This window comes from Dromiciops gliroides, chromosome 4 (genome assembly GCF_019393635.1).
Source record: "Dromiciops gliroides isolate mDroGli1 chromosome 4, mDroGli1.pri, whole genome shotgun sequence".
Classification (NCBI taxonomy): Eukaryota; Metazoa; Chordata; class Mammalia; order Microbiotheria; family Microbiotheriidae; genus Dromiciops; species Dromiciops gliroides.
In genome coordinates this window covers 168,103,794-168,125,713 of record NC_057864.1, presented here as the reverse complement: position 1 = coordinate 168,125,713, position 21,920 = coordinate 168,103,794, and the positions used below count along the sequence as shown (strand labels likewise).

The 21,920-nt window shown below is 43.0% G+C and overlaps 1 protein-coding gene across 1 annotated transcript in view; it reads right to left on the bottom strand.

The window, feature by feature from the left end:
• TEX14 (testis expressed 14, intercellular bridge forming factor) overlaps positions 1 to 21,920 on the bottom strand; it is a 183,886-nt gene that overhangs the window by 74,968 nt on the left and 86,998 nt on the right. The window contains exons 6-10 of the mRNA XM_044003986.1: positions 18,244 to 18,325; positions 15,066 to 15,196; positions 12,269 to 12,382; positions 8,080 to 8,203; positions 4,813 to 4,991 (exon numbers count right to left, since the gene is read on the bottom strand). Coding sequence (XP_043859921.1) covers positions 4,813 to 4,991; positions 8,080 to 8,203; positions 12,269 to 12,382; positions 15,066 to 15,196; positions 18,244 to 18,325 — 630 coding nt within the window. The remainder of the gene's footprint in view (positions 1 to 4,812; positions 4,992 to 8,079; positions 8,204 to 12,268; positions 12,383 to 15,065; positions 15,197 to 18,243; positions 18,326 to 21,920) is intronic.

The window sequence follows — 21,920 nt, the reverse complement described above, 5'->3', positions numbered from 1 at the left end:
AAATAACAAAACACCTTCCCCTTATGAAAACAATGTATTATATGTTTTTTAAACTTTCCTTACATTTTAATTTTATATTTAGAATAATGTATTTCTAATTCCGAGGAAAAATGTTTACTAGTCTGGAAGGAGGCAAAACAGGAACACTGATGAAGGCCAAGCCCGTTTTTCAGTAAGAGATTCAGGATTGGCCCGGAAAACAACTGAGCAGGCTCGGAATCTTTCAGGCAATGGAGGGGCTGCAGATGTGGGATGACATCTAGTTTTGTGGAATGGGGCTGGGTGGGCAGTTTGCCTATTCCAGGAAGCCCGGGCCAGGGGCCTTTGGAGCTTGCTGCTAAGTCTCCAGTCGCACCAACAAACCCGATTTTAGGGACAAAAGAGCTCCAGGAGGAGCCAATGACCAACCCCGTGAATTCTGGGCAGTCCTGGGGTCATGGCTCTCAGGTTAAGGAGGCCTGGGGAGGGAAGTGTCACAGAAGCACAAGGCCCAGCTTTAGCAAAGGCTTGAAGGAGAGGGGGAAGAGCATGGAAAGCATTCCTAGAATGCAGCTCAGCCAAGGAACATGCCCAGAGGCAGGAGCAGAGTCCCTGGAGCTGTGTGAGGGGTAGGAAGGGGACAGGCTACCTGAAAACTCAGAAGCAGGAGTCTACTGACTAGTGAAATCTGTACTCTGACAGCTGAATGGAAGATGGCCAAGGGGACAACTAGGAGACTACAGAAGTAGTTCAGAAACTGGGACACAGAGGAGAGAAGGGTGAGAACCTGTGAGAGGTTGCAGAGGTGAGAGCAAGGAGGTGAGAAAGAGAGGAAAGAACACGTATAGTTTTACATACGCTGAACTGAAGATGTCTAAGGGTCATCCAGTTTGAGACATCCAACAGACAACTGGAGATGTAAGATCTAAAATCTAAGATGTAAGAGATCAGCAGAGGTTAGAGATGAATAAATAGATCTAAGTCACTTACAAGGAGATGATCACTGGATCCATGGGAGCTGATAGGAAGGGAAAGACAGTAGAGAGAGGACGGGCCAGGACAGAGCCTTGAGGGACACCCAGGATTAGAAGATGAAACCTGGATGAAGATTCATCAAAGGAGCCTAAAAAGGAACAGTCAGACAGGCAGGAGAACCAGGAGAGAACAGAGTCACGGTGACCTAAAGAAGAGAGTGCTCAACAGTGTCGGAGGCTACCAAGAGGTAGAGAATGAGACTGAAAAAAAGGTCATGAGACGTGGCAATAAAGAGGTGGTGGTAGCTTTGGAGGGGGCAGTTTCGTAGAGTGATGTCATTGAAAGCCTGACTATAGGGAGTGAAGAAGTACAGAGGGAGGAAGCAAGGCACTGATGATAGACTGATGATTACCACACAGATTTCAGCCAGACACTTGCCACCCCATCACTTGCATTACATATATACATATGAAGTTCAACACTAAACTATGATCTAATGTGGTTTTGTTGTTGTTGATTTCTTTGGTCTGTGATTTTCTATCTCCTGTGGCTCTCCGTCTTGATGAGCATGCTTACTGCTTTAACTTATTCTCTTGGTTTGCTGAAATAGCAGAAGTTCTGATACCTTTCGGTGGTTAATGGGGCAGACCATTTGAAAATGGAAAAATCTAGGACATGTGGTCACTGTATTTTTCAGTCTCCCCAGGTTGTACTCCCCACTTCTCTACCATGCCTGAACAGATCTCTTCCTCCTTCACTTCACACCTCAGAAGGACCTCTTGCCCCTGCCCTCTCCCTCTGATTGGATGGCTCCTCCCAAGCCCTCCACTTAAGGAAGAAGCATTTATTAAGAGCCTTGTTGTTGTTTGTCCTTGAAGAGGGCCATGACATCAGAAGGTGATGTCATGACTTACACTGAATTGGATTTAAGTGAGGGAGGGCTGTGCAAGGTCATCAACCTCACACTCTGCTCCAGAGCCATCTGGGTCCAGTGGCAAGATATACATCAGGACAACTGGAGATAGCCCTAGATCAGATAGCTAGTAAGAGTCAAGTGTCTGAGGCTGGATTTGAATTCAGGTTCTCCTGAATCCAGGGCCAGTTCTCTATCTGCTGTGCCACCTAGCTGTCCCTGCTCTGTAAGGCACTATACCAAGCACTTTACAAATATTATCATATTTGATCCCCACAAAGGCCCTGGGAGTTAGGTGCTATTATTATCATGATTTTACTGATAAGAAAATGGAGTCAGAGAGGGTCAGTGACTTACCCAGCGTCACACAGCTAGTGATTATCTCCCTGAGTGCAAGCCCAGTGCTCTATCCTTAGCCAACCATCTCTTCCATTCTCCCCAGGCTGTACTCAGGACTTCTCCATCATTACCATCCCCATCTGCCTCCCTCCTTTCCTCCTCTTCCCTTTCAGCTTCCTTTTATGTAGGTGTGGTCTTCCTCTGGTAGAATGTAAGCTCCTTAAGGACAGGAACCTCTTTTTGCTTGTATCCACAGCACTTAGCACAGGGCCTGGAATAGTAACTACTTAATAAATGTTTGTTTTTTACTTTCTGACTGTACAAACCTCCTACTCAGGTTAAAACTCAGCTAGCAGACACACGGAAACGAGAAAGCAAGTAAGTCTTAAGGTCAGGCAATTCCTGACACTCAAGAGGATGAACTTTCTTCAAGAAATTAGGAATTTAAAACAAACAAATGAACTATATGAATGTAATCAATATACCCTCTTTCCAATTGTAGAAAGCTAGTCAATCCTCAACTTTTGCAGGAGTAGAAAGCACCAAGTGAAAGTAAAAAATGTAAATGTTGATACATTGAACCTATGGGAAATAGGGGGTAAGGTTCCCAGGACCATCAAAAACTGTAATCTTTTGCTAGAGATTGCTGAAAATATACTTTTCTGCATACAATTCTTTATTTTAAAACCCACTAATTCAGGGGCAGCTAGGTGGCGCAGTGGATAAAGCACTGGCGCTGGAGTCAGGAGTACCTGAGTTCAAATCCAGCCTCAGACACTTGACACTTACTAGCTATGTGACCCTGGGCAAGTCACTTAACCCCAATTGCCTCACCCCCCCCCAAAAAAAAACCCCAAACCACTAATTCTGACAATATGCACTCTTGTTAACACAGTCTCCATGAAATAGCCCATAAAATGCAGGGGAGAGGAGAGGAAACACTAGACGGGATGGGGAGGGATGTAAGAAGAACCATGAGGCAAAAAAGGGAAAAGGGCCCACTAGCCATCTCTAATAGACCTTTTGGTTCAATTGGTTGAACCATTCCCCAAGAAAAGCACATGCCTCTCAGGGGTGAGACCCCAGCCCTGCCCAAGGTGACTTGTGCCCAGGTAAGGCCAAGAAAGGTGAGAGGGCAGAGGTGACCACCATCTCATTTATTCATTTAGAAGCTTTTCCATTCCCCTCCCCACAATTCCCTCATCATACACTTGAAAGGTTACTTTTTTGGGGGGGCAATAAGGGTTAAGTGACTTGCCCAGGGTCACAGAGCTAGTGTCAAATGTTTGAGACTGTATTTGAACTCAGGTCCCTCTGAATCCAGGGCCAGTGCTTTATCCACTGCGCCACCTAGCTGCCCCTGAGAGGTTACTTTTAGCACTTTCTGGAAGGGATTCATGAATACTTTTCCGATACTTTCCTTCTTTTAGGGCATATAAGGAGTAGTAAATTTGTTAACACCAAACTCACAGGCTGTGGACATTCCATGGAAGCTTATCTAACACCTCTGTTTTCTCAGTAAACCAAATCCCTTGGGCTTAGAGCCTAAGGAACTTATACTACATTTTGGGGGTAAAATTGCAACACAAAACTTGAGTTTTAAAGGCAAAAGATAAAAATATATAACAAATACAGAGGGAGGTCTTGTAACCTTGATGAAACATTCTTTACAACTGTAGGGTGTGGGGGCAGCTAGGTGGCGCAATGGATAAAGCACCAGCCCTGGATTTGGGAGGACCCAAGTTCAAATCTGGGCTCTGACACTTTGACACTAGCTGTGTGACCCTGGGCAAGTCACTTAGCCCTCATTGGCCCACAACCTGCCCCCCCCTGCAAAAAAACCCCAAACAAACAACTGTAGGGTGTGACAAAAATTTTTTGTGGTATAGGCAGCTTTTGAAAGACCTCCCTTTTTTGGGGGAGAAAAGATTGATGATAAACAGAGTATCCTAGCACCAGCACTTCCTAGTCAGCCATATAAGGGCCAACACAAGGGCACTAAGGTGTGTGGTTACTGTGAGAAAGAAGGGCACTCATTGAGGGACTGTAGGACTTGAAGAAGAGCATTTAAACGGATAACATACAAGGACCAAGGTAATGATAGGTCATATTACAGGTGAAATCAGAATGGAAATGGATCTTTTCAGGGGAATACAGAAAGACAGTATCAGAATAACAGTAGACCCTATCAGAGAGATACAGAAAGACAGAACCAGAATCAAGGTAACTAAGGTCTCCCTCAGAGGGGGGCACAGGATTGATGAGATGAAAGGGATGCCAAGGGCTCTAACAATTGTACATGGCACCCCTCATTTTTTTCTCTACTTGGCATAGCAGAGAATGTGGGCAGTTGCCAACTTGAAAGTGAGGTTACTAATAAAATTATAAGAATTCTTGAAGTCACTCAAATGTTGAGGATTTACTGTAGCTAGTATTTGTAGTAAAGGGCATTCTTGATGGCTATGTACTGTTAAGTTCTATAAAAACACATTGATTACCCTGTTGAAAATGGAAAATAGTTCACTATACAAACTGAATCCTCAGGCAAAAAAAAAAGCCAATGGAAATATGGCCCTTTTAAAAGTAACAACACTGTTTTTCCGTACCTTTCTATCATGTATTCCAAGTTGGTCAGTCTTGCTTCACCTGCTGACACGATATGGACAGCATAGGAACTAACCGAGCGGTGCACAAATCCTCTGGAGTGCAAATATCTTAGTGCATCATTAATCTGGAGGAGTAAATGCACAATCACCTCCATATGCAAGACAGGAAATTGAGAACGCTGAAAGTAACCAGATAGCATGGTTGTTAAAAAATAAAACTCATCACAATCTGATTATTAAAGAGGGTAAATTTGTTTTTGAAAAGCAGAATGGCATGATGGGATCCCATCAATAGATACTTTTAACAAAGGATATGAAATTCATCCAAACTTCTCAGTGAATAACAATTGAAAGTAAAGCAGCTGTTGGCAATTTGTGACTCAAGAGGCAAGTCATCTCGTGAAGATGGCTCCGTACTAAGAACAATGAATCAACAAATGGCCTTAGGGGTTAGTGGTGCCTCCTTCTCCTTAGCTATTCCCACTGGTCTCGAGACCTGCTGCTGCAGCCCTCCTTCCTCCTTCCAGCTTCTCTTCCAGAAGTCAATGAACTAAGGCTAGTCTTCTTCACTTCTGAGGTGATGAGAAATTTTGGTTAAACTCACTGGACTCATATTCTAACTAAACTACTGAATGAGATTACAAGGCATAAACCTTTGTCAAGAGAAGGATTTTTATGTGTTATGGATCCTCTGGGCAGGCTGGTCAAATGCAGGCACCTTTCCTCAGAGTCATATTTTAAATGTATCAAATAAAAACGTAAGCCTACAAAGGAAACCAATCATATTCCAATGAAAACGTAAGTTTTCCCAAAGTTCAGAGACCCCAAGTTAAGCACCTCTGGCCTATACACATCTGAAAGGCACCTCCCAGTAGACACATGGTGTCTACTGGCCTTCATGATGGGAGGCTCCAAAGAGCTGCTCTGATTCATTCCCAAGAACTGTTATGGGAGTATTATGGGCCCTGGTTACCCCAGAAGTTGTCTGGGGAGGTCAAGGAACTTTTTCCTTGAAACCCCAGGAGTTTTCCCTTGAGATCAAGGAACCTTCTCCTTGAGCTCAACCAAAGGACAGACACACCCAAAGAAATAAGCAGCACTGAGCAAGTTTGAGGACCACCACCCTGCATTCCAGTCCTCACCACCCTGCATTCCAGTCCTCACCACCCGGATGAGGTAATCCTGTTAGGTGTGGCTGCACCAGAAGGGGACACAGAAACCGCCCACCAGCAGACTGCTTGGGACCCACCAGGACGGAGTTAACGCCCATCACCAGATTGCCCACGACCCATCATCAAACTACCCCAACCCACCGCCAGACTACTTTTTACCCACACTATCTGAGCTCTATGAAAGGGCGCTCCCCAGGCTAGTCAGGGAGGAAAGTGTTTTTAAACCTTCCTCCCGGCCAGTTTCTCTTGTACCCCAATAAATCTGTTCTTTTATTCCTAAATAGGACTTGTAAGAGAGTGTAATTCTTTATAGAGGAATCCTAAGGACCCACGTGCTTTCACCCCATATCAAAACTGAATCTCAAACCAGCCTGTATGAGGTTAGTGTGATAAAACTCTCTTGTGTCAATAATACAGATCTATATCTATATATAGTACTACTCTGAACAAAGTTATATTAAATGATATTATTTTGAAAATGGGCTCATCTCCCTCAAAATATTGACAACTGGGGGGCAGCTAGGTGGTGCAGTGGATAAAGCACCAGTCCTGGATTCAGGAGGACCTGAGTTCAAATCCAGCCTCAGACATTTGACACTTACTAGCTGTGTGACCCTGGGCAAGTCACTTAAACCTCATTGTCCCACCAAGAAAGAAAAAATATTGCCAACTGGCTTAAAGTGTTCAATTCAGTAATTCAACAAATGTCCTGTGGCCTAACTAGATTTGTGAGGCTTTCTTATACTCCATTCCCTGAAATTTAGGAGTTTGAGCATGAATGACAAGGGATACAGAACAGAGGAAAAAACCTAAGGGGTACATTTCTCAGACTCATCTTTCCCCCTTTTTATAAAGATAAATGACAGGATGTAGTATCAAGAAATCCAAAATATCACTTCTATATTTTACTTGGTTAAAAAAAAAGCAGAGTTGGGGCAGCTAGGTGGCGCAGTGGATAGAGCACCGGCCCTGGAGTCAGGAGTACCTGAGTTCAAATCCGGCCTCAGACAATACTTACTAGCTGTGTGACCCTGGGCAAGTCACTTAACCCCAATTGCCTCACTAAAAAAAAAAAAAAGCAGAGTGGTTGAGTGTCTAATGTCTGAGGAATTAGCAAAGTAAGCTTTGAGTCCTGGCCCTATCTCATTTAGTTGTTTCAGGTGCTTAACATCACAAGGCTGATGGGCATTGAGGGATAAAAAGATTTTCAACAGCTGGAGAAGTAGTGCTCAGAAAGAGGTAAGGAAGATTGCCTCAACAGCCTCTGCTCACTTCTGTAACTTCATTGGTCAGCCCTGGTGGAACCCACTCTTCCATCAACCTGATGAAGGTCTTGGTGTCTCTGTCTCTCTTTCTCTGTCCCTCTCTCTCTGTCCCTCTCTCTCTGTCTCTCTCTCTCTAACGGGGCAATAAGGGTTAAGTGACTTGCTGAGGGTCACACAGCTAGTAAGTGTCAAGTGTCTGAGGTCACATTTGATCTCAGGTCCTCCTGAAGCCAGGGCCCGTGCTTTATCCACTGTGCCACCTAGCTGCCCAGTAAAAGTCTCTTTTGATTGACAACCTTAGAACAAAGTTGCCACCTTTACCTCAAGGAAACTTTCTTTGTATGTTCTTGACAATGACTAAGGCTATGAGCAGATTTAAAAGTTATTTTTGCTGTCCTTTTCCTTTCCAGCTTTTCTTTGGTCCTTTGGCCCCCTTTCAGCCTCTTCTCCACCTCTGTTTGCCCTGGGAATCTAATATACTGTGCCATGGTCCAGGGGAACCCTCTGAGTTCAAATACAGCCTCTGTCACTTAAATCTCTGCCTGCCTCAGTTTCTTTTTCTGTAAAATGGCATAATAATACCACTTACCTGTTGTTGTGAGGAGAAAATTAGGCATTTGCAAAGTGCTTTGTGACCCTTAAAATGCCACATAAATGCTATTGTTATCATCATACACATCTACCCAATGTGGTAACTTTCCAGACATGCATAAATGGGAATTTATGAATTTGTGCATTTAAAGGAGCTAGCAAAGGGGAAAAAGGCCTGAGTTATAAAACCAAAAACAAAAACAGAAAAAGGAAAGAAATCGGAGAACAAAGTCTTTTACCCTTTCATGAAGGATGCTGTACAAGGAGCCAATGTTAATCCGCTCATATACCAAACGAGTTTTTTCTAGATCCTGAGACAAACACACGGCCATCAGCTGCAGCAAATGGGGATGGCGTAATTTACTGTGAGAGAGAAAAGGTTTCAAAGATCAGGTGCATGAGAGGAAATGCAAAAGGGTCTTTCTCCTTCAAACCACAATCTGAATCCCTCTCCTGTCCTGAGAAGCAGCCCAGTCCTGTTTGTCATCTAGCCCTGCTCTGCTGCCTTTAGAGATAGCACTGTACATCTATTGACCTTGGATGGGGGAGGGTGAGAGAAGCAGCACCAAGAGCCCTTCCCATTCTGATCCAATGACAGATTATGTATGGAGAAAACCTGTGCAGCTTTTACTGACTGTGCCCAGAGGATGTACAAAACTATTCAGGGGAAAGAATATGAAACCTCTACAATTTTTCTCCCCTGATCATCTCTTCCATTTATACAATAAAGGGCTTTACTGTTTCAAATAATTTTCATATACATTATCACAATGAATTCCCACAATAACCCCTTGAGGGGGGAGGAGGAGAAACAGAAGCCACCACATTCCTGACTGTTTTAGACTTTCTCTATATGTCCCATAAACCTCTTCTCCCTGGAAGCTCACTTCTCACACTGGAAGGAAGCTCCACCCCTTTGGTCTCTCCTGATTGGCGATTTGTTCCTTGAACCTCCATGTTACGGTGAGGTCCAGGACAGCACTCTTCACTTCTGTCTAGGCTGCATTTCTGACTCTTAGATGTTCTCTGTCTGGTTCCCAGCACCTTAATCTCCCCATTCCAATCCAAAAAAAAAAAAAAAAGAAAGAAAGAAAAGAAAATGAAACCCACCCCCTTCTTTTCAGTTCTCTTTTATTCATTATCTTCTCCTTTAGAATGTAAGCTCCTTGTGGACAAGAACTGTCTTTCTTTTTGCTTTTTTGTATTCCCAGTGTTTAGCAAGCTGCCTGGCACTTAATAAGCACTCAAGTAATGCTTGTTGCCTTGAAGTTAATAAAGTTGGTGTTGTTTAATCCCACTTACAGGTGAAGAGACTAAAGTTCAGAAAGGATGACTCACCTACAGTCACACAGAAAGTAAGGGGTAGAGGTAGGATTCAAACTCAGGCTTCTTACCTTCCAATCCACTGTGATTTCACTGTAGTACAATGACCAGGTGACTAGTCCCCTGAGGCTATCATTTGGCTAGCAATTAGAGAGCCTGAACTCCAAAGCAGGGGTCATGAGTACAAGGCCGGATGCTCATGCCCACATGCCCACATCTCTCTTCTAAGCTACCAAGACAGAAAGGCCCCTTCACATCAGTACCAATTCTTATTCCTGAAGTTTGTTATGATGAATGTATGGGCCACATGAATTTGATGGAACTGCCTTATTATACAAAAGGATTTTACGAAACCCTGGATTAAAAGGAGCAAAATGTCCTCCAACTGAACGCCAAGCTGAACTCAGATAGCTAGCAGGTAAGTCCCTATCTGCTGACTTCTTTCCCCAGGATAGTAAGTCCCTATCTTGTCAAAACATCTGGGCATCCTCCTTGCCAAACCCTTTTTTTGTTGTTGTTGTTGGTGGGGTTTTTTTGTTTTTTTTGGTGAGGCAATTGGGGTTAAGTGACTTGCCCAAGGTCACACAGCTAGTAAGTGTTAAGTGTCTGAGGCCAGATTTGAACTCAGGTCCTCCTGAATCCAGGGCTGGTGCTCTATCCAGCCAAACCCTTTTTGGGCATCATATAATCTTATCACAGTGTTTCTAGTTCAAGTTGAACTATCAAACTGATTGGTATTTCCTACATTTTTGTTATAACTGAATTTGTTAAACTGATTTGTATGATGTCAATTCTTGTTATAATATTTGCTTTTTGGTTGATTTGTATCATGCTAATGAAACTGATAACACCCTGTAATCAATGAACAAAGAAACCTTATATACCCTCAGAAAGAGGGAGTCTTTGAGCTCCTTCTTTGGAAGAGGTCTCCACATGATTCATGTTTGCTTGTTCTTGGGACAAATAAACAGGTACTATGTTTTTCCTGTCTGTCTCTGATCTGGTTTTTCCTGTAGGAGACATTATAAAAATAATTTCTCTGATCTTTTTTTCCCCTGTAGGAGACAGGCATAAAAACAAAAGTTGACAGAAATGGTACCCTTTTCGAAGTATGAGATGTTATCCAGGGCTCAGTTACCAGGAGCAGTGGTTTGTAGCGAGCACCACTTGATATGGTCCTGTCCATCTGGACTTAAGAGTCTTTATGGACAGGTTTCATATGCTCTCTTGGGGCCTTCTAATACTTACTCAGAGTCTCTTAATAGACAGAATCTCCTTCCCAGAGAGGATAAATCTGAGCTCCCCAGAAATGCACATCTCATATAAATGAGGGAATCTACATTCTGAGAGAATCCAATCCCTCCTTCTGAGTTCAGTTAGGAAAAGTCAGTTCCCCAACGCCTGATCAACTCTTGTCAAATTGAGGATTGAATTCCTGGCCTGGCAAGATTTGGGCATGAGGTTTTACAACAGACTCAAGGCCCTAAAGATCCACAGAAGCTTCCTGAGTGGACTCATTGCAGCACCAGGGACATCACTTGGAACTTTAGAAGCATGAGAACCTGGTTGCACTGGGTTCATAAGCTCACAAGACCTCTGAAAGAGCTCTCAGAGGCCATCTATTCTAGGAGAAGTCCTTTACAGATGAAACAGAGGTCCACGGTGGTTAAGTAACTAGCACCCAGGCCACACAGGTAGTTAGAGTCATAGGTAGAATTTTAGTCCAGACACTCTGACTTCATAGCCAGGGCTCTTTCCATTGCACCATGTTGTTCCCCCAATGGCTGAGTTTCTTATGTTATCTATAGCAAGTCAGGAAAATAACATGCCTATAAACTATGGGGTTGAATAACTTTCTTAAGACCCAAGATCTCATGTTGGAAGCCCTCTTTCTACCTTGCCAAATAACCTTGACCAGAGCCACCCTTAAGGCATAGCCAAGCAGGGACACCATGCTTGCTACCCCAGCTGCTGCTACCTGGGCAATAATTATCCAGGGAGGTAGATAGACAGTTCTGTCAGCTGGGACTTTAAATTCTTTCACCCCTATGGACTAAGGCAAAACAGGTGGGATTGCCCTTCCCCTATTTTTCAATTCAAAATTAAATTTAGTCCTGCCCCAAATTCTCTATTTCTATCCCACCCCCACCTTCAATGTTTTTCAAAATTAAACTGATATTTGCTTCAACGACACCTAATTTTACCTGAATACCCGTCTGTGCCCAGTTTGCTCCAGGTCTGCCCCTCACTAGGAACAGTCTTGAGTACTGCATCCCTTATGAGGAACAAGATCATATGATCTAGAGACAGAAGGGAACTTGGAAATCACTTGGTCCAACTAGCCTCACTTTACAGATAAAGAAATTGAGGCCCATGAGGCAAATAATCATATCAGCAGCTGACACTGATGTAACCCTTTAAAGTTTGCAGACTGTACACTGTATGCACAGGATGTGGTCTGACCCTCAGCACGGCCCTGTGAGGTAGGGATTTGGGGTATTACTATCGTCATTTCAGACTGTAGCTCAGAGGACCTAAGTTCAAATCTTGGTCCTGCCCTTTTTCTGACCCTGGACAAGTAATTTCTCCACTCTGAGCCTCCTGGTTTCCTCCTCTGTAAAACAAGGAGGTTGGACTAGATGGCTTTTAAGATCTCTTCTTTGCTCTCAAGGGGCAGCTAAGTGGTGCAGTAGATAAAGCACTGGGCTTAGAATCAGAAAGACATCTTCCTGAGTTCAAATCCAGCCTTAGATACCAGCAGTGGGACCCTGGGCAAGTCACTTAACCCCTTCTGTCTTAGTTTCCTCATCTGTAAAATGAGCTAGAAAAGGAAATGGCAAACCACTCCAGTATCTTTGCCAAGAAACCCCCAAAATGGGGTCAAAAAGAGTCTGTCATGACTGAAACAACCTAACAACAATCCCACTCTAAATCCATGATCCTAAGTGGATTATTACATGGTCACACAGCCAGCATCTAATATAATTTTAGCACCTCCCCACTGAACAATGCTGCCTTTTGTGGCTTGTTTGGCCATCTATTGTCACCTGGACATTCTGGTGGTATCTTGTCATCTCACACACCCACCAACATATTATCTCTTACCTACTATGCTCCTGTTCTGCAATCAGCAAGTCAGCAAATCGAAGCTTACTGCAATTTTGGTGAGTTGCAAAATTGAGTTCCTTTACGGTGACTCTACTGCCATTCCACACCAGACTAAACAAGGAGGGAGAAAGCATTTTCAGTCAAGTTCCCGCAGAGCAGCTGGAATCCTATTTCCTGACTGACATGTCTGTGGTTCAGTGAACACTGATGATGACTAGTCACATAGATCCCTTCGTTCTTCTTTACTCAATATTTGCATTAGCACCAACGAAGGGAAGGAAAGTACAACTGATTCCATCCTTCTTAAAAGTGAAGTCATCTTTGTTACCAATCAGCTAGCATATACATTGTCCTGGGTGCTGAGGGAGACACAAGTTTCTTCAAGAAACTGGTGTAAAAAGATTCACAGGCAGAGATCAGCAACAACACTTGGAGGCAGAGGAAAGTCTCCATGCTAAAAGGTCTGGAGCGGTCTCTAAGGACATCAGGAGTCTGAAGAAGAGAGAACCAAGTGAGCTATCGGGGCACTAAGCATGACTTCCTGAAAGAGGCTGTATGGGGGCTAAGTCTAGGAGGGTGGGGATGGGGGGGAAATGTAGAGATGGCAGAATGTAAGCTCTCTGGCATCAAGGGATGTTTCCTGTTGTTTTCTTGGCTTTCAATCTCCTATGCCTAGTACCAGTGCCTTGAACTGATGTACAGTGGGAACCCAAACCTGGGAACATGGCCTGTAGCCCCACAGAGAATAACTACCTTGAGTAAAGGTAAACAGCAAAAGAAGATCCAACTACCCCCTGGGAGAACTTGCATGTGACCCTGGGCCTTCTCTGGAACTACACCTGGTCTGTTCTTTTTCTATATAATCCCTGACCTGACCTGGGGTTAGTGCAGGGACCCACCATTTTGTCCTGTTGCCACCCAAGACGATTGTCCTCTTGTGAGTAAACTCCCCCAATTAACCAAATTAACCCTAGCAAAACCTATTAATAAGGAAGCTAGCTTAGGCTCCTCTTTCTTCAGTATCTCAGTATTTTCTCAGAGGGTCTGCCACCTTATGATTGGCATAATCAGGCAGAACAGAGTTATCCTCTTTTTTTTTTTTTAAATGAGGCAATTGGGGTTAAGTGACTTGCCCAGGGTCACACAGATGATAAGTGCTAAGTGTCTGAGGCCAGATTTGAACTCAGGTACTCCTGACTCCAGGGCCGGTGTTCTATCCACTGTGCCATCTAGCTGCCCCAGAGTTACCCTCTTACAATAGATCAGGTGCCTAATAGATGCTTATCAAAGATATTTCAGGTTCAAGAAGCAGCCCCGACTGTGCCAAGAGCACCCTCTCCAGGTCCTTGTTCTATTTCTATTCTGAGATACCCCAATATGTGAAGTACCAAGCAAAGCCTTGGTTGAGTGAAAACCAGTTTGCTGAAACACCTACTTAGTGTGCTCTAAAAGCTGGAGACCGGCTTTGGAGAACTGAGTTGTCATGTACTTAGACACTGGGATCTTTAGGAGTTTTTGGCTATTTGTTTACACCTTATGTTCCTGACCTGTCCAGGCTTCCCCCTCTAAGAGTTATAGGTATATGAACAATTAATCTGCAAGACCAGCCATAGGCTGAGCCAGAGGTACCTGATCCTTTCTTTTTCATCCTTTCAACCAATTATATTTTAGGACCTCCAAACCATAAAAATAGGAATGGAGGTAACAGAGGTAGCTGTTTTCCCACTAATTAAAATGTTGGAAGTCCAAAGTCAGGTAAAGAAGGAGGGAAGCAGATATCTCCAAAAAATAAGCCCTCTTAAAGTTATAAAAGCCTAGGGAGTTAAGACATCATACTGGCTGCGTGCCCTTTATATATTCAGGAGGAATATCAGAGAGAGATGCCTTCCATTCCCTCTATATTGTCATGGGACCCAATCAGTTTTTGCTGTGTTCCTAAATAAACCTCCTATATATGTAAGGTAAGTGGGGAATTGTCTTTTCACATATCTTTCACGCTGGGAAACTTACCAAAAAAAACCCCAGCATTTGCTACTAAATGCTGGAGTTTGGAGAGAAGAGACTTCTAGCTTCTGAAAATTAGCCCCTCAAACTCAGAACAATGAACAGAAGCAAGAATGAGTTTTCTGAGTGGAGGGCAGAAGAAGAAGAGCAATGAGGAGACCAGACAGGTTAATATGAGAATACATATTGGGAAGTATAAAGGTATAAGGCTATATGGGGAACACTCCAAGTTACAAAGGGTGATGAAGACCAGGCAGAGGAGTTTTCTGGACTAGATGCTATCAATGTTTCTCCCAAGTCATGGGGTGATGAGGGTTCTTTTAGAATTAATGGAAATAAAAGTTACTATTTGTTGTTCCTATGAAAATGGGGCCATTTGGTGGGGGTAAGAGTTGGCCCAGATAGCACTGCTATTTTATGTTTGATGACCATGGCAAAAATAAGATGGTCATGGATTTTTTAGTCAGGGCAGTTCTCTAGGTACAAATGAAAATACCCCTGAGATCTTTCTTAGAGACAGTATCTTGACCTATTTCACCACCACAACTTATATTGGATTTAACAGGTGACAGGAAAAGAAAATGATTAGGGATGCGACAAAATAAGAAAAGCAGTACTTTGCCCACAAAGATGACAATAACAGTTTTATAATGAATAAGCTTTCTTATGGTTGAATAAAAACATCCAAAGTTTAAGAAAGACATATAGACAATTGATCTAAGATAATTCAATCTTCCTATAGTTCAGGAAGCAAATGTCCAGAGTGGACCTTAGGGACATTTTGACTTACTTTGTCATGACCATGTAGGGACCACTACAGAAAGAGAAGGTTGGTTCATCATCTGCTTGAATCACTTCCTTTTCTCCGATGACTGGGAGAGATCCTAAATAAGCCAGCTGTGTCCCTCCTGTGAGATAAAACTGAAGCCAAAATTTCCTCTCATAATGTGAAAAGGAAAAGAAAAAGAACTAAACTACCTGAGTTACAAACTTACATAGTTTAAGGACTAGTACAATCAGAAATATGGGGCCAGATTTAGAAATGGAAAGGACCTTCAAGGTCATCTTACAGTTGAAGAAACTGGGAACCAGAGATGTATGTGACTGCCCAAGGTCTCACAGCCAAAATACAGCTGAGTCAAAATTTGAACCCAGCTCTCCAACTTCAAATTCAGCACTCTTTCCACTATACCACACTGTCTCATTATACTCCCTCTATTTCTTTGTTTGTTTTTAATTAGTTTTTGTCAACGTCTTGATTCTCACATCATCATAGTTATCTCAAGTGTCCCTCCCTTTGCCCTTCCCAGAGAGCCATCCTGTAGAACAAACAGTATTTTTGGAGAAGAAAAAGTCAGTACAATTTGTCCACACACTAAAAAAGTCTGAAAAAGTGTGTAATGTGCAGTACCTGTGGACTTCCCATCTGCACAAAGGGGTGTGTCAGTATACTCCCTCTATTTTAACATTTCCTCATAGTGTTTTTTTGAATGCTCTGGGGTCCAAAATATCTTCCTTCATATGACCAATGATTCTCTTCTCCAAGTCTTGATTTAGAAAGTTCCAAAATTCATCACTGAACAATTCAGTGCCTACTATGAACAAGGTGCTGTGTGAGGTGCTAGGGAAGTGGTCAGGAAATGTTCTGCCTTGAAGGGAGCTGAGAATCCCATGAGGTAGAGGGGAAGAGGAAGTTTACCCCAGACACGGAGGACCACTTGGGCAAAGGCAAGGAGACAGGAGATGGAATGTGACATACGAGAAGTAGCCAGAGTGTGAATGTCACTGGAATGGAAAGAGCATGAAAGGGAATAATTTGAACTAAAACTGGAAAATGGGGTGGGGGTGGCCCAGAATGAGGAAGGCTTTCTATTACAGGCTAACGATGCTGTATTTTATGCAACAGTCAAGAAGGAGATTGTCGACAGTGCCAAATATTATGGAAAGCTCCAAATCAATGAAGACCAAGGAAACGCTATCAAATCTGGCAGTGAAGGAGTCTAGATACTTTGAAGAGCGAAGGCAGGAAAGTGGGTCTGCAAACCACATTTTAGGGACTTGAGGAGACTAAGAGGTAAGGAATTAGAGCAGCAAGGGCTGGCTACTTTTTCTAGGAACTTAGTAGTGAAGGAGGAGAAATATATGACAGAAACTCAAAGGGTAGAAGACCCTTTGTGAAAATTTTTAAGATTGAGGGTACTGGGGGCAGCTAGGTGGTACAGTGGATAAAGCACTGGCCCTGGATTCAGGAGGACCTGAGTTCAAATCCGGCCTCAGACACTTGACAATTACTAGCCATGTGACCCTGCGAAAATCACTTAACCCCCACTGCCCAGCAAAAAAAAAAAAAAGATTGAGGGTTTTGAGAACATAAGCAGGGAGGAAGGGAATGAAGATGAGAGGGAAGGAGGGAGGGAGAGAGGGGGGAGAGAGAGAGAGAGAGAGAGAGAGAGAGAGAGAGAGAGAGAGAGAGAGAGAGAGAGAGCGAGCACAAGCAAGCAAACTCGAGCTCAAATGATGGAGCAAGGTCTAGAGGAGACCAAGTGATGGATCAAAGGCTCAAGCAAAGGAATTAGCCTTGGGAGGGAGAAGGCTCACCTCATCCCATGAGAAAAGATGGAAGAGGAGAACAGGTGAAGACATAGAGAGGTTTTCAGATGTGGAGAGATCAATGAGGACATCTATAGTGGAGACAAGGTCTTTTCTAAAGTCAGTGGATGAACAGGTTTGGGAGTGGAATTAGGAACTTGAAGAATTAGAAGATTTTTTAAAGCTTCTGTCATTTTGTACGGCATTTTCTAGCCCCCTGGAAACTGCATGCTGGTCCATCTCATAGATGTAAGACATTTAGATATATGAATCCATTTTCTACAAAATGTGCTAAAATAATTTTTCCTCAAGTATAGGATTGGACAGGGAGAGAATGGAAACAGAAAGACCAGGATACCATTACTGAATACAAAATTAAACCTTTTTGTGGTTGTTAAATGAATGTAGAAGGAGAAATCAGGGAGTAAAAGGGACACACAAACCTACAGTCTAACTACTGTTGGACCAGGAAAATATAAAATTCTTCAAGGCAATGAAAGGAAATAAGGTCAGATTAACACAACAGAAGCCAGTGAATCTTGCCATTCACAATTGGAAGTTGCTTGATTGGGGGCAGCTAGATGGTGCAGTGGATAGAGCACCAGCCCTGGATTCAGGAGGACCTGAGTTCAAATCTGGCCTCAGACACTTAACACTTACTAGCTGTGTGACCCTGGGTAAGTCACTTAACCCCAATTGCCCCCCCCCCCACACACACAAGAAGTTGCTTGATTGTGCTGGATTCTTGTGCTCTCACTGATACTTGAAGGAATGATTTGTGAAATATCCAAAAAAAAAACACGGAATGGAATCATTCAGGGGACTGCCTGTGGAATGTCTACTACCCAAACTAAGACTTTCTGTTCTTGAAGTTAAAAAAGGAGAAAAGGGGCAGCTAGGTGGTACAGTGGATAGAGCACGGGCCCTGGAGTCAGGAGTACCTGGGTTCAAATCCAGCCTCAGACACTTAACACTTACTAGCTGTGTGACCCTGGGCAAGTCACTTAACCCCAATTGCCTCACTAAAAAACAAACAAACAAAAAAACAAAAGGAAAAAAACCTCACTTGGAATGTTGGGAGGTGGATGTGGAAAGAAGAGAAAGGAGGAAGAAGCTGTGAGTAGAAACTGGAGTTAATGGGGGCAGCTAGGGGGCACAGTGGATAAAGCACTGGCCCTGGATTCAGGAGTACCTGAATTAAAATCCGGCCTCAGACACTTGTCACTTACTAGCTGTGTGACCCTGGGCAAGTCACTTAATCCCCATTGCCCCGGAAAAAAAAAAGAAAGAAAAAAGAAACTGGAGTCAAGGCCTAGCCTCAATTCAATTCAATTTGACAAGTCACACCAACCAGCTGTTTGTTATTTTTAATACCTTACCTTCCCAAAACCGAAGCTGTAGATGTTTTTGGAAGAAACAACACCAGGTTTGAGCAAGCGGTTAGGAGAGCTGTCAGGGTTTCTGAAAATGTTGAAAAAATAAGGATTAGCTATGAGCATCCTGAGAAATGCTCCAGGACTAAGTTTCCTGGCAGTTCAATTCTAAGACCACTTCTCATACATACATTCACTTGGCACACAAAATGTCCTACCCATTCATTTGATTAGACCAGGCCAGGTTATGGAAGCATCTTGCTCCCTGCTACCACTTCCAGGCCATTCTTCTACTATGCAGGTACTTAAGCTGCGGGTTATAAATAGATTTAACAGGGGGCAGCTAGATGGCGCAGTGGATAAAGCACCGGCCCTGGATTCAGGAGGACCTGAGTTCAAATTTGACCTCAGACATTTGACACTTACTAGTTGTATGACCCTGGGCAAGTCACTTAACCCTCATTGCCCTGCAAAAAAAAGCAAAAACAAAAACAAAAACAAAACAAAATAAATAGATTTAACAGGGTTGATGAATTTGAATGGGGAAAAATACATCTTTATTTTCACTTACTTTTGGGGTTTTTTTGTACTCCTTTGTATTTTATGAATTTAAAAACATCATTCTGAGAAGGGTCCATAGGCTTCAACAGACTGCCATAGCGGGTTCAGACAAAGAAAAGGTTAAGGATCTTGACTCTACTGACATCTCTTAAATTTTTTTCTTTCTTCTAAGTCCATGACATGTATTTATGTCACTTTTCAGAAAGACTTCCTTGCTATCATCTATCAAACTCCAAGTCACTTTTCCCAGCTTTCTCAGTGACTTTAGCACCTGGCCCATGGTCATCATCCACAGATATCTGAATATTCATACTGCCAAGCCCTGCCACATCAGGATTACATAATCTTTCATTTTCCTCAAGTCCGAGATCTCCGTTCTCCATTCCTCTCCAGCCACAAACCAGGGTGACACCCTTAAGCATTCACCATCTCCCAGAACTGCCCCATCTTGAAGACACTGAATTTTGAAATTCCACAATGTTCTAAACTTCCCTCTCCCACTTCTTCTCTGACACTGACCCAGTTCTTTGTCCCCCTTCTTGACCCTGTCACTTAACTCCTTCCTATTCTCAGGGGTTTCACCCACCACTATAACTATGCTTGACCCCATGGTTTTCCACTTTAATAATTTGCTGCCATAGAAATTCTTGTCATTCCATAACCATTTTTTGGCTGTTATTAACCTAAATAAACTTCATCATCCAGCTTCATCACCATTCGTGCTTCTAGGTTGACTATAACAGAAGGAAATCACATAATCAAGATAATTTCACCCTCTATAAATTTATGATGACAGGCAATGAGATAGATAGATGAGATAGATGAAGGCTCACCTTCATCATTTACCTGCTCACTGTCCTAAGAAACTCTATAGGGGGCAGCTAGGTGGCACATTGTATAAAGCACCAGCCCTGGATTCAGGAGGACCTGAGTTCAAATCTGGCCTCAGATACTTGACACTTACTAGCTGTGTGACCATAGGCAAGTCACTTAACCCACATTACCCCACCAAAAAAAAAGAAAAAGAAACTCTCTAAAACTACAAGTTATAGACAAGTCACTAATTTGTATTGGTGGAAGGAATTTCCACATTGCAAGTTACTTACATTGTTGAGATCATAGGTTTAGGAAACCCCCCACAAATTTATGGTGTGTAACATCATCTGGGCCTTCACTGATAGGTAATTCTTTCATTCCATCTTTATTGGCTCCCTATCTCATTCCCTACAGCAATGATTCCAAGTCTTTTCTTTTCTCAAGCCTCAAACAGGATCCCCCATTTTGTAGCAGACAACTTAGCTTCCCATTCACTAACAAGAGGATTTTCCTCATCTCTACTCCTCAAAACTTCTCAGTATCATCATTCAGTCTTTCTTCCTTCTCTCATGCCTCAGAGGAAAAGTATCTCTGAATGTAAAGGAGACTGCCCAAGAGGTGCCTAAGCCTTTTTTTTTTTTTTTCCTTAATGTGAAAAGTGATTTATCCTGCATTTGGGCCTATGGTCACGCATTGATTTTTTATTTAAACTCACTAGAATTCACAATGTTAAATTGAAAAGAGATGCTTAGTGTTAGAAGATAGGGTTCCCAAAGTGAACATTCTCTCAAAGTGAAGGGGAAGACCTCAGTAAAACAGTTTCAGATAAGCAAGGTAGCTGAGTCTATAGGCACTCATCTGTTCATTCCTTCTCATATCTGCTCTGCCTGAATCCCTGTGTTACTTGCCACTATGAAAACAGGTAGATGAAACACAGTGCTTTTATAATCATGAGGTGCCTGGTCTTAATGAACATGCACAACTTTCCCTGATGGTTCTCTATGATCATGTCCCACACCTCCCTCCAGTCCACCTTGGAGCTCTTCCCTGGGCTCTTCTCCCTCTTCCTGATAAGCCTGTCAGTTCCCTCTCCCCAAACTTAAAAAAAAAAAGGGTTTCACTTGGCCTTTCTACCCCATCCATTTCCTGCTCTATATGTCAATACCCTTTCTCTGTCAAACTTACTGAAAAAGTGATCTATGATTGATGCCTCCATTTCCGTACCTTCTCCCCTTCCCCAGCTCTTTGCAACTCTGGGTTCTGTCCCCCCCTATGCTACTCAAACGGTGTTTTCAGTCTCCATCCTCCTGGAGCTTTTGACAGCTGACCATATACTCTTGAATATTCTCTCTTCCTTTATCTTCCCAAGTAACCAATACTCTACTGGTTCTACTACCTCTCTAACCCTTCATTCTCTATCTCCTCTCACGGATCCTTGTCATCATCCCAAGACTTTGTGTTGAATGTTGCTGTACTTGGCCCTCTACTCTTTTCTGTCTACATTTTCTCCGCAGAGAGTCACAACCACTCTTATGACTTCAAATCTACAGCTACAGTTTTGACCATACTTCCAAAACCCATACTCACATTTCCAAGTCCCTCTGCATTTCTGACTGGCACCTTGAACTTGATACATGCATAATAAAGCTTATCATCTTCTTCCCAAATTCTGCTTCTTCTTCTGACTTCAATACTTCTGTCATTGGAACCACATTTCACCTAGTCTCCCACATTAAAAACTTCTATCTTTGACTCTCCTTTCCTGTCCTTCTCACCTCCAGTTATCAAGTCTGGTCAATTCCTCCTCTGCAGCATTTCTTATTATCTTTCACCTCTTCTCTATTCCTACTGCCAAAATCTTAGGCCAGGCCTTCATTGTCACTTGCCTAGATGATTGCAAAAACCTCCTATCTAGTTTTCTTGCCTTCACCATCTCCCCTCTCCAATCCAACCTTCACACAGCCACGTACTTTCTTATGATGAGAACAGGTTATATTACTCCTCTGCTCAAAACCCTTTCCTACTGAGTAAAACTCAAACTTAGTCTGGTAATCAGATGCCTCCCTGAATGAGCTGTTCTGGCACTATTTTTATTATTATCCTTATATTACTCCTCTCCATGAATTCCAGCCAAACGGGAACCAAGTAGTTACTTATTGTCCCTTCACAGAGGCCTCCCTTCTCCCCACTTCATGCCCTGGTCCACTGTACCAGGAAAATTCTTCCCCCTTCCTCCTGATCGGCCCTTTCTAGTCCAAATCAGATACTGCCAGCTCCACCAAGTCTTTCCTGAGGTCCCTCAGCTG